This window comes from Aspergillus aculeatus (assembly GCF_001890905.1).
Source record: "Aspergillus aculeatus ATCC 16872 unplaced genomic scaffold ASPACscaffold_13, whole genome shotgun sequence".
NCBI classification, from domain to species: Eukaryota; Fungi; Ascomycota; class Eurotiomycetes; order Eurotiales; family Aspergillaceae; genus Aspergillus; species Aspergillus aculeatus.
The window spans coordinates 633298-644332 of record NW_017962988.1 but is presented as its reverse complement, the minus strand read 5'-3'; the positions used below and the strand labels follow the sequence as shown (position 1 = coordinate 644332).

The 11035-nt window shown below is 54.4% G+C and overlaps 4 protein-coding genes across 4 annotated transcripts; all 4 read right to left on the bottom strand.

Moving 5' to 3' along the window:
• Positions 1 to 67: 67 nt before the first annotated feature.
• ASPACDRAFT_1858361 (uncharacterized protein) lies at positions 68 to 3484 on the bottom strand. The gene is made up of 4 exons (XM_020197601.1): positions 2205 to 3484; positions 2036 to 2153; positions 1941 to 1978; positions 68 to 1891 (listed from the first exon to the last, which is right to left on the bottom strand). Exons 1-4 carry the CDS (start codon positions 3386 to 3388, stop codon positions 289 to 291), a joined length of 2943 nt encoding a protein of 980 aa, XP_020053942.1. The 5' UTR covers positions 3389 to 3484; the 3' UTR covers positions 68 to 288.
• Positions 3485 to 4331: 847 nt separating this feature from the next.
• On the bottom strand, positions 4332 to 4929 carry ASPACDRAFT_80417 (uncharacterized protein). The gene is made up of 2 exons (XM_020205650.1): positions 4740 to 4929; positions 4332 to 4678 (listed from the first exon to the last, which is right to left on the bottom strand). The coding sequence occupies exons 1-2, from the start codon at positions 4920 to 4922 to the stop codon at positions 4532 to 4534; spliced, it is 330 nt and encodes a 109-aa protein (XP_020053941.1). The 5' UTR covers positions 4923 to 4929; the 3' UTR covers positions 4332 to 4531.
• Positions 4930 to 7192: 2263 nt separating this feature from the next.
• On the bottom strand, positions 7193 to 8522 carry ASPACDRAFT_45692 (uncharacterized protein; the record flags this gene model as incomplete). Its single annotated transcript, XM_020201655.1, has 4 exons — positions 7193 to 7284; positions 7351 to 8132; positions 8208 to 8326; positions 8376 to 8522. 4 exons carry the CDS (start codon positions 8520 to 8522, stop codon positions 7193 to 7195), a joined length of 1140 nt encoding a protein of 379 aa, XP_020053940.1.
• Positions 8523 to 9390: 868 nt separating this feature from the next.
• ASPACDRAFT_1858359 (uncharacterized protein) lies at positions 9391 to 10561 on the bottom strand (the record flags this gene model as incomplete). Its single annotated transcript, XM_020197600.1, has 4 exons — positions 9391 to 9881; positions 9947 to 10227; positions 10278 to 10423; positions 10475 to 10561. The coding sequence occupies 4 exons, from the start codon at positions 10559 to 10561 to the stop codon at positions 9391 to 9393; spliced, it is 1005 nt and encodes a 334-aa protein (XP_020053939.1).
• Positions 10562 to 11035: the final 474 nt, after the last annotated feature.

Below are 11035 nucleotides of genomic sequence, written 5' to 3'. Positions count from 1 at the left end.
TTTGTGTATGCTGTTTCTTCTTTCTAGATGGGGTTGGAAATAGGTTTGGAGATTTTTGAGTTGGTTATGGGATTTAGGTTTAGTTCGAACTGTATAGTATTGATTTAAGACTTTGTATTCACAATGCAGGAGTGGGCAATAGTTTGGAAGCAGCACTCAACGGCCGTTACTAGCTTATGCTAGACAGATATCGTGGTTACAGTGAATAATAATATCCAGTGTTTATGCCTTATATCCCATAACCATCCACAGGCCGTCACCAACTGCAACCCCTCATTACCAGCTACTCTAAGAAGCCTCCGGCCAACACTCGACAACAGCACTTCTCACCCCATCAACCGTCAAAACCACACTCGCCCCCCACTCCAACGGATTCCCCTCATACACCACAAAATCCCCGCCATAGCCACCATCACCACCCCCCTCAACCCCTGCACTACTACCCCCGTCCAAATGCAAAATCTCGCGGACCTCCCGACTCACCAAATCCACCGCCCTCTGCTCCGACAACCCGGCCACCTTCGCCGCAAATCCGGCATCGACCCCGAGATTATGAATCCCGGAATCACTCCACCCGGCCTGCGCCAGCCCAACCTTCACCCCAGCCTCGACCAGCACCTTCAACCCCGCCTCTGTCAGTGGATCCCCCACCAGCGCCTCTTTCACCTCCCACGTATCCGGGTTCGGACGGAGACCCGTGAACAGCACCGGGATGCGGGCGGCGGCCAGCTCGCGCGCGACGAGCGGCGCCTCGGTCGCGCCGAAGAGGATGAGGTCTGTGGCTGGGAAATCGCGTTTGAGCTGCACCAGGTGCAGGATGTCGTGGTGGTTGAGGACGTGGATGATTAGCGGGAGGGTGCCGTTCGCGACCTGGGTGTACACTTCCATGTCTTGTTGGGGGTATTGTTCAGGTGGGGAGGAGGTGGTGGGATGGTGACTTCCCGCGAGCAAGCGACGGAGGAGGCCGATTTGCGAGGAGATGGTGGGCGTGCTTTCGGTCTTGCCGGTCTGGCCGATTTGAATGTGCAGGCCTACGTCTGGCTGGAGGACTGCGCGGTCGAGGAGGGTTTGTGACTCGTCGCTGGTGCTGGTTTCATCGGCTGGGGTGTTGTTGGTCGAGCTGGGACTCACCTTGAAGGCGACGGAGACTCCGCGCAGGAAGACGGGGACGTCGGCCGTCACGAGCGGGGCGGTGATGGCGGTGGTGATGCCCCCCAGTTTGGCGCGTTGAAGATCCTTGCTCCCTCCCGGGTGCAAGCCGTGTTTCGCGTAGATGATGGTCTTGGGTGTTGACCCTGACACAATACCATCGCCCGTGGAGGGCTCCATGATGATGTCCTGAAGGCCCAGGCCGGCGGTTACGGCAGTCAGGCCGGGGAGGATGTGGCCGTTCTGGAGGTGGATTGCTGTGCTGTCGGCGGCGGCGGAGCCGAGACACTCGCTTGCGGGGCCGAAGCAGGCAATGCGACCGGCGGAGAGAACGAGGGTGAGGTTGTCCGCGTTGGACTGCGGGTGGAGGCCGGGGATTAGGGTTTTGGTGATGCCCGTGATGATGAGGTTGGCGCCTGCGCGGGAGGCTTGGTCGCACACTGAGGTTCTCTCGGTGATGATCGGCTGCGGGCGGCTTGAGGGGGCAGACAGTGTAGTTTCGATGAACTTGGCCTGGTCAATGGTCGTGTTGAGAGTGGCACGTCCATCGATGTAGACTTGTAGAGGCGTGGCGCCGTTGGCGAGTGGGTGCGAGTCCCAGACGACCAGATCAGCGTCGTAGCCCGGTCGGGCGTAGCCGATGCGGTGGGCCAGCTCCAGGGACCGGGCGGGGATACTCGTCACAGACTGCAGGGCCTGAGCCTCGGGGAGGCCGAAGGAGTGCGCTTCTGCGGCTTGGGATCTGCTGCAGGTTAGCCTCGGGTAGGTGTAGCATAGTTGTATCGACTTACAGGAGATACTTTGCGTTGAGAAACTCATTCGAGCCGTCCTGAGCAGTTCGATGAGCTATTGAAAAGTCTCAACTCCGTAAGGTGTCCTAGCTTACCGACTTATACGCCACCGGGACCCCATGTTCGGTCAGAATCCTGCCCGCGTAGAGCGTAGCATCGTAAGCTTCGTGCTTGTAATGAGCAAAGTGCGAGAATGTGGCGACGGTGATGTTCCTGCTTCAGTTCAGCCACAACGTTCATTACACAAACACACGGTCCACCTACTGGCCACTGTTCTTAATCGTGTCTGGAACCCTCCAGGCTTCCAGCGCGTGATGGAAGGCCTGGATACGGAACCCAAATTCTTCACTGTGGCGAAGCATGGCCTCTATGTCCTCACTCTCGTAACAATGAATGTTGATACCCACCTGCCCTCGCAGCATCGCGACCGAGGACTCTAACGCGATATCGGTCGGCAAGCCTCCATCCTTCACGAGGTCCGCGATCGCCCGCTCGTCACCCGTCTCATAGGCCGCGGCGGCGGCCAGACACCAGTCATCCTGCTTGACAAGAAGCTGTCGCGCACTGTCCATCTGCTTGCGGAACAGGAACGCATTCCCCATGCGTGTGTGGCCGTAGACGTCCTTGGGGTTCTCACCACAGGCCATCTTCATGTACCGCCGCCGTTCCTCCTTGGGCACGCCATGCTCGAGCAGGAGCTCTTCCACCAGCTCCTCCCCGGCCTCGTCACGACGGACGTTCTTCACGGGCACGGCCTCGCCGCCCATGATGTTGGCGGAGCCAGGCAGAATCAGCGACGAGGTGACGCCACCGGAGGCGACGATCGCAGCGACCGGGTCGTAGGCTTTCAATGCATCCAAGGCCCTCACGTAGGGGGTCAGTGGGCCGAACTCCGGGTGTATCTCGTTGACATCTTCGACCGCGCGAACGTCCGGGCTGGAGCCTGCGATGTGGTGCGAGTGCATGTCCACCAGTCCCGGGGTGACGAATCGGCCTTCGAGGTCGAGGACGAGGGCATCATGGTCTTCGGGAATTGAGTCATGTTGAGCGGTAGGAATGATGTCTGTGATGATGCCTCTGTGGAAGGTGATGTCGACGGGGTGGTCGAGGGTGTGGTCGCCATCGAAGAGGGTCGCGTTGCGCAGAACAATCGCTTGGCTCTGCCCCGTCTTGGCGCTCCAGCGTGGGTTGCCTCGATTCAGCCCCGTCGGCTGCTCGTATTCAATGGGCGGGCGGTGCAACGCAGAACATGCTTGAAGGGAATGTTCCAATTGCTCCAGACGGTGCTGTGATAGCTTCTGCGTTGCTGGGTGGTCCGAGGATAGCAGTCGAGGGAAGAGGGCGAATTGTGTCCACAGGAAGATGATCACTGCGGGGATGAGATACACGCCCCGTCGTCTGGAGGTGGGCGGCGGTGGAGACCGGCCAAGTTCAGCCGGTTGGCCCATTGGATATTGCTCTTCAATTGATGGTATTTATGTTTATCACTGTGTCTGAAAAAAGACAGAGTGGGTGGTTGTTGGGGAAAAAACAGTGTCAGCGATCGGCTGGGGTTTTGTTGTGCCAAACGCGCTTATCGTCCTCGATATGACGTGCTGCTCTAGCGCTAATAACAGTATCTTGTACCTATCGCGCCTTATTAATCCAAGCAAGGGACAGCATCTGGAAGTGCTGGACTCGCTGAGTCAGAAATTAACCGAGGAGTAATTGAAATAGCTAGAGCTCATATGAACTTGTGCAGGGATGATGCCCTTCGGATTCCGCCGGAGATCCGAAACGGACACCCATAATTGCATCAACAGAGACTGTCAGCAAACCTGCCATGGCAGATTCAGGTTTTCCACTTTGATGCCGGCATAATTTACACGTGATTTTTTGGTGCTAAAATAAAATCTATACTAATAGTCTACTTTGGAGTAATTTCCTTGGAATATCTTTCAGGTTCTTTACCAGTACTAAAATAAACCGCCTTTTGTATTAAGCGCGCTAAACTACTTCTAGACGCTGGAACGTATCCACAACCTACCATGGCAGGCTTGCTGACAGTTTCTAATTCCAACTCAAGAGAAATAACTTGGTGTTCGCTAGGATTTCGAAAAGCTTCAAAAATCTTCAGATACAGATAAAATCATCCAAGGATCCTGTTCCTAGACTAAGAGATAGATATGACATTATTGGCGGGTTGTACTTTAGCTTGACAGGGAATGTATATACCATTGGGATCCTAGTACATTCACCACCGATCGAACAACCAACGAACATCGAGGGTAAAAGAGGGGGTATATTGTTATCCGGAATGTTTTTGAATCGTACGCAAGTTCAAAGACAAAGCATTCACAATCTCTCTTTCAAGACTGCCGCTGCCTGCAAATCTTGCTTTGCCTTCTCGAGCTCAGCTTCTGTGGGCATATTCACCACCATGAGGTATAACACGTTCTCCTGTAACAGGCGCTTCTGAGGCTTTTCCTTCAACCCTTGAGCCCTTTGCTCGTCCAGTTTACGTTGCGCCTTTTCCCACCGCCGTTTCGCACCAAGTCTGTCAGAGTCAGATCAACTCACCTTAACCACATGAACACTGTCGAGATGAAAACTCACGGCTCTGCTCGCAGCTTTCCCCCGGTGATGAGGGTAGCCAGGTGTTTGTTCCGCTGGTCGTTCGGGTCACTCAACTTAGACTTGAACTGTGGGGCTGCATCGCCCATGGCCTTCACGAGTGTTGAATTAGGATTGTTGAATGCCTGCGTGACCGTCTTTAGTACGCGGGTGAGTTCAAAAGCAATGGCTGCCTCAGAAACTTACAAAGTCGGCCTGCGCGCGACGGTCAAAATAGTCGGCGAGCCACTTGCCCGTTCCCTTGGCCTTATCTTTGAACCTGAGCGCCGCGTTACTGGCGGACTCCCTGCCCTGCGCATACCCGTCGATCATCTCATGCGCCACCCGCTCGATCCCCGGAAACACCAACGGAGCACACATGAACGGCATCTCCGCCTCACCACGGCTCGTCCCACTCGTTTCACGGAGCCGCTTCGCCGTCTTCTCCTTCCATCCTTCTTCCTCCTTGACCTTCGCAAAGGAGCCGGAAGAACCCCCGTATTTGGCGACCGCCTGGGCCCCCAGAGCCACTGTCTTCGTCCCGACCTCCGTATTCTCGCGGGATGTAGACTCATACTGCACAACCAGCACATACAGGCCGCGTGGCATAAACAGCTCCCGATTCATCTGGTCCAGAAACCTGTTCGTGCGCCACCGCTCCTGCATCTCCCGCCCGGCCATGGCAGCGATCTGCACCGCCTGCGCTACGCCCGCAACCAGCAGATCGGGATAGACGCCGGCGACCCCGGCCGCGAGACTGAGGACCTCCAGAACAGGCGACGCCTGCGCATGCGTGTGCAGATCCTTCAAGAACCGGAGGAAGGTGGTCTGATCGACGCCCGCATCCTGCAGGGCGGGGGCGTAGGCGCGCACGAATCCACGGGCTTTGGTCCGTGGGCGGCGCTGCGGGAGGATCACGGGGAAGGGGAGCTTTTTGCGGGTTGTCGTCGCTGCCCCTGCTGTTCGGTTCCCATGGGTGTCATTGTTGTTGTTGTTGTTGTTGTTGTTGTTGTTGTTGTTGTTGTTGTTGTTGTTGTTGTTGTTGTTGTTGTTGTTTTTGCTACCTGCTTCATCTTCCTCATCGGAGGCCATCATCTCATCCAGCGCCCAGTCCTGCTCGTCGTGATCGACCCCATCCTCGTCATTGATGAGGGTGTGCGTGGGTTCCTCGTCCCCCTCGGCTGGAATTGCGTGCCCGCTCGCGATCAGTCGGTCGGCGTGCTGGGGCGGCAGCTGGACCAGCATGGAATCGTTCTCGTTCTCGGATTTTCTACTCCGGTGCTCCTGGATGGCTTCGCTGGCGAGTCCGAAGGGCGTGGCGATTAGCTTGACGACTTTGTCGATCGCGAGCAGGTGGATGGGTTGGTGTATGAAGGCGTTGACGTTGTAGCCGTAATGCGGGTCGTAGCCGTCTTCGTAGCGGGCCATGGTTTGGGGAGGAATGTCGTTTGATAGTTTATGTGCTTCGAGACATTCTAGAGACTTCCAAGTAGGGGAGGGGAGGGGGGATGGTGAATTATATCAACATCGGCCCTGGCTGCACCTCGAAGAGCCGTATAGTCCACCTGGCGATGATGCATGCTGTTCAAGTTTTGCATACTGCATACTCTATTGAGCAATGGTTGCGAAGGGCTGTGTACATCCTCTTCCTCTCCGCGAGTGGATTCGACTCAGCACGCTATGTAATGATTGACCAATCAGCATGCCCAAAGTGGAGCACCGGGGCTATAGTCTAGTCCTTTACTGTAAAACTTCGTTATAACGGTATAATTGGCGAGGCCCCTCGGGATCGTTATATAGCAGATATCACTGTATTGAAACGGTATGAACGGTATATACACGTGACATTTCTTATGTAATATACTTCTAATAGTTACTTAAGGTTTTTCCTGTTTATTACCTTTTTAGGTAATTCCCAACCCTGTTTTAAACATTTTTGTATGGGTAGATAAATAATGATTCCGATTATCGCTACAAAGCAACACAGCAATTTTTGTATAGTTGAACTAATGTTGATGTTCGGCACAATTGTTGTAGACCAATAATCGTTATAATGCGTATCGTTATAACGAGGTTTTACAATATAAATGGCCGATAATGGCTGGCGGAGCCACATGGCTGACGTGCCCAGAGATTAAGCTCCCAGGAGGGGTCCAAGCCAAGGGGGCTTGGTAGCCTTGGCTCAGTCTGTTGGCGGGGTCCCGGCCGAGCTCTTTCATCTTTCGTCTGATTGCTTGCTATCTCAGAGAGGGTGCATTAGGGGCGCATAAGCCACCTACATCAGTCTACGTTGATCTAGTTCTGTAGTACTGGAGCTCCGTGCTCTGTCCATTGCCCACCGACGTAGTATATTGGACTCATGTGCGAATATATTTGTGGTGAGGTACAATCATCGACAGCGAGTGGACACGGAGTGTCATAACGTCCCTCGACGCTTATAACGAAGATGAAGCGTACTTGCTTGATGAGTAGGGCCAATAAAGTATCATGGATGAGAGAAGTGAATATGGAAGCGTGGCAATAGCCCCAGGACAGCCCGCCCGAGGCCGTGCTCTAAAATAAGACGAAACTTAAGCTCTCACCGAGTACCTGTCCCAACTGCCATCCTGGCTGCATCAAAGAGAAGAGGATGAAGAGACCTGAGCGCCTCCGACGCAAGATCAATTTTCCTCCCTCACCTCGACTGCCGCCCTCTTGACCCCGACCTGCACCAAACCCTCATAGCGCGGTCCATCCACCCCTTCCAGCGTTTCTAACCACATCATCAGCACCAAATCAAAAGTATCAACCAAAAAACATCTTCCAACAAAATACTCACGTGTCAATGCTTTCACCAGGGTGATCGACGTGGACGCCAACAGCGCCAGCGGGACGATCTCCGCAAACGTCCACGCGGTCTTCTCTTCGCTCAGTCGATACCACTCTTCGACCTCCATTCCCGCCCGCAACGAGTTATACGTCTGGTACGCCCAGACCGTCAACGCCAGAGTCGCCACCGCGACCGCCGCGGCCAGAAACAGCTTCACCCACCGCAGCCACCGGTGCAGATCCACCTCCCGTGCCTCCAGCCAGTTGACCCCGGCGATCACGGCAGTGAACCCCGTGAAAACGATCAGAGCGATGTACTGCCCGAACGCACTGGACCGTCCGGTTTGGGAGAAGATCTCCGTCCCGCTGGTGTTGAGGTGAGACGCAAACTCCCCCGCGTCAGCGAGGCCGAGCCAGTCGCTAGCGTTCATGTTCATGAAGCAGCAGGCGGGCATGATGGCCAGCGAGCTGGGGCGGGCGGGAAAGGCGGCGCGGTTGCGGGCGGAGAAGATCATACTGATGAGGACGAGCTGCGCGATCAGGGCCGCGCACCGGTAGAGGGCGAGGAGCTTTCCCTTGTGGATGAAGGTGGGGATGCTGACCAGGGTGTTGAGGTGGGTGACGAAGGACATGAGTAGCATGGCGCAGACGAGGTCGTAGTGGTAGGCGGAGATGGTGCAGGCTTGCTCGCTCAGGGCGAAGATCAGCGCGAAGCCGGTTGTGAGTTGTTGGTCGCTGAAGGTGTGCAGGAGCTGCTCGACGGTGTGGGCGATGCGGCGGTAGTATCTCGTTCTGCGAGGGGATTGTATTATTAGCGCGAGTTCGAGATGGTGAGCCTTTTCGGGTGTTAGCGGGGTTGATGCATACTCTCGTATCGCGTTGTCTGTGTCTCTGTACTGGTTCCAGTAGACGCAGGCCTTGTCGATGAGCAGGACGAAGGCCGCTCCTATGGCCACGACCGAGGTGATGATGAAGGCTTTGACAAGCTATGCACCGTCAGTTACTGTTCAGCCTATGCAGGGTTGAGCAATGTACCCCAGGCCCAGTAATAGACGCGTTTGGGCTCAGCTTTTGAGAAGTGGTCAGGTCGGTAGCATTGGTATACAGGGCAAAGTCGCAGGTTACATTGTAACCCTGCGCTTGGCAGCTCGATTGACTGCTTGGGATGTTCCAGTCCAGCATTCTGATGGAGACAATCGTTGAGTCGGACTCTATATTGTGGTAGTACGACAGCAATGCAGGCCCAGGTCCAGTATTTCATGAATCTCCTACAACTTTATACTCATTTTCGACACCGTTTGCCATGCTGCTGGTGGCTCGATGGCTCAGTCTCCCGCCGGACGATGCAGCCACAAAACCACAAGGCTGCCAAGAGCATTCAATTGCGATTGTGATGTTGCTTCAACTCAGTGACTGGCCGCCACAGTTCGTATTGTAAGATTGGATGCCGGCAGCCTGGATTGTGCCTGGGACTAAGCCATTCGGGTAGACTCCGCCCCATGCACGTTCAAAACCCCGAAGCTAACCCAAAGAGGCTCCATGTCGCTAGCGTGGTGGATCCCTCCATAGCCCGGGCCCGGCCTCGAAGACCAGTTTCCTGTTCTGGCAACTACTGCCTCATTCTTATCAGATCTACGAAAGGGCCGGGAGGCAGAACGGACGAGTTTTCTTGCAGCACAAGGCTGAATCTGCCTGAGTGTGACGGACACTGTGGAAAAGCCGGAGTCTATTCTATATTGTCACGATGTTATCATCAGGGAACACTAGCATAGTCTGCAGGTGGTTTTCAGGGGCAATCGTATGGCTTTGTGCTATGTTCTCCGAATCATTAAAGATTCACTCTCTTGGTAAAGGAATCACGTTATTCTCGCCAGTTTGTTGTTCATATTGATATTCCCCTATCCTATGTATCGAATTTGTATCTTTCCTACTGTACAAGATTCTCCGACATACACAGCCCCACAGTATCGGGGGGCTCTACTCCGAAGCCGAAGCGAACTGATCCGTCAATAAACCCCGACAGGACCCATGTGTGACAGCTTCAACATAGTTAAGACCCATTCTCGGTGTTAGAGATGGTCTCCAGCACCGCATTCTCCGTCTGGTTGTACACAATGTAGAAATCAATGCTGTTGGCCGGCGGGCCATACTCAAACCAGGTACAGCTGACATAGTATTCACTGTAGTCACCCAGTCCCTCCGACGGATTGATGATGCTCTTCAGCCACTGCTGCTTCTGGGCCGTGGTAGCAGCACCGTTGTTCAGCTGTGTGCCAGTCTCGGCGATAGCAAACGGCAGGCTATAGCTTTTGGCATAGGTGTCGTAGAAGCTTCCATAGGCTGTGGCGAAGTCCGGAAGGGCATCACCTTCAGGATAGTAGTCCATTCCCACGATGTCGACATACTCCTTACCGGGCCACCAAGGAGCGATGGGTTCCGAGTCCGTGTCCACATTCGGCGACCAGAACATGTAGATCATGTCGTTGGACTCCGTCGCTGTATACATATCTTTCCAGGTCTGGTTGAAGGCGGCGTAGTCACCTGGTATATTGCATCGGCGGTTAGTCTTGCCCTTTTTGAGAAACGGATGGAGAGAAAGTACTTACGGCCGCCAGGATAAACCACGACACTAGGATCGGCGTAGTAGTTCATCTCATGGGCATAGCGAAGCCAGACGGTGACACCCTTGCTGGTGAAGGTGTCTTTGAAGTATGAAGCCACCGACTCACAGAGCTCAGCTGTGATGTCCTCCCAGTCGACCTTCGGCATCAGGGACGCAATCAGAACGGCCCCGGAAGCAATGATATCGTCCACCGGGTATTGATCGTTGCCATTGTACGACCCGGAATCCACGTTGTCCTGGGTGATCTGCGAGTAGACATTGTACCTATATCGAATATGAGCCTTGGAATCGCAAAATGCTTTCACTAGACTCACGTGGCGCCCTTTTGACCCGTCGCCTCGTTGAGGTCGGTCATGGTGACCCGGGGGCTGTAGTTGGGAGCCCAGCCGAAGTAGATACCATCATAGCTGATCATAGAGTCAGCCTTGATACCCAGGCTTTCGCCCAATGAGTTTGACTCCTGATTGGATTTAGCGGGTTATAAAAGCCAGTGATAAGACTGCAAGCCTACCCTTTTGTGACCGATGTCGCTAAGTGGGGAACCGACACAGCCACGGACGGCTAAAGCCATTAGGGGAATTGAGGCAAGACCGCGCATTTTGCCGACGAATACCGCGTAAAAGAGGATGCAATGAGCTGCAATTGTCGAAGTGGTAGGTCTCGTCCAGGAGGTCGATTTCATTTATACTGCTGGAAAGGCTGGAAAGAAATGCCCTAGTATGTTGGTATCCAACATTGTCTCCACGGGGCTATGCTAAAGCTGAGTCGTAACAGTATGCGAGTCAAGCCGAAGAACCATGAATTTGAAGATCGAGTCGTGCCGAGAGCTAAGACTCCAATCCACCAATCGCAACATACTTCTGCTTTGGGAAGACCTATCAACGTTTTGTGCCTGGGCGTGGCGGCGATCCTTCATTTCCGTCCAGACTTTAGGGCTCAGTTCTCAATGCCTAAGTCTCCAAGACAGCCCGACTGTCCCGTGCTGGCAACGGGGGCCATCGCCCCCAACAAATATCTTGTATCTCTAATCCATTGATTCCTGTCATACCCTTATATAGAAAAGGCGCCCCCA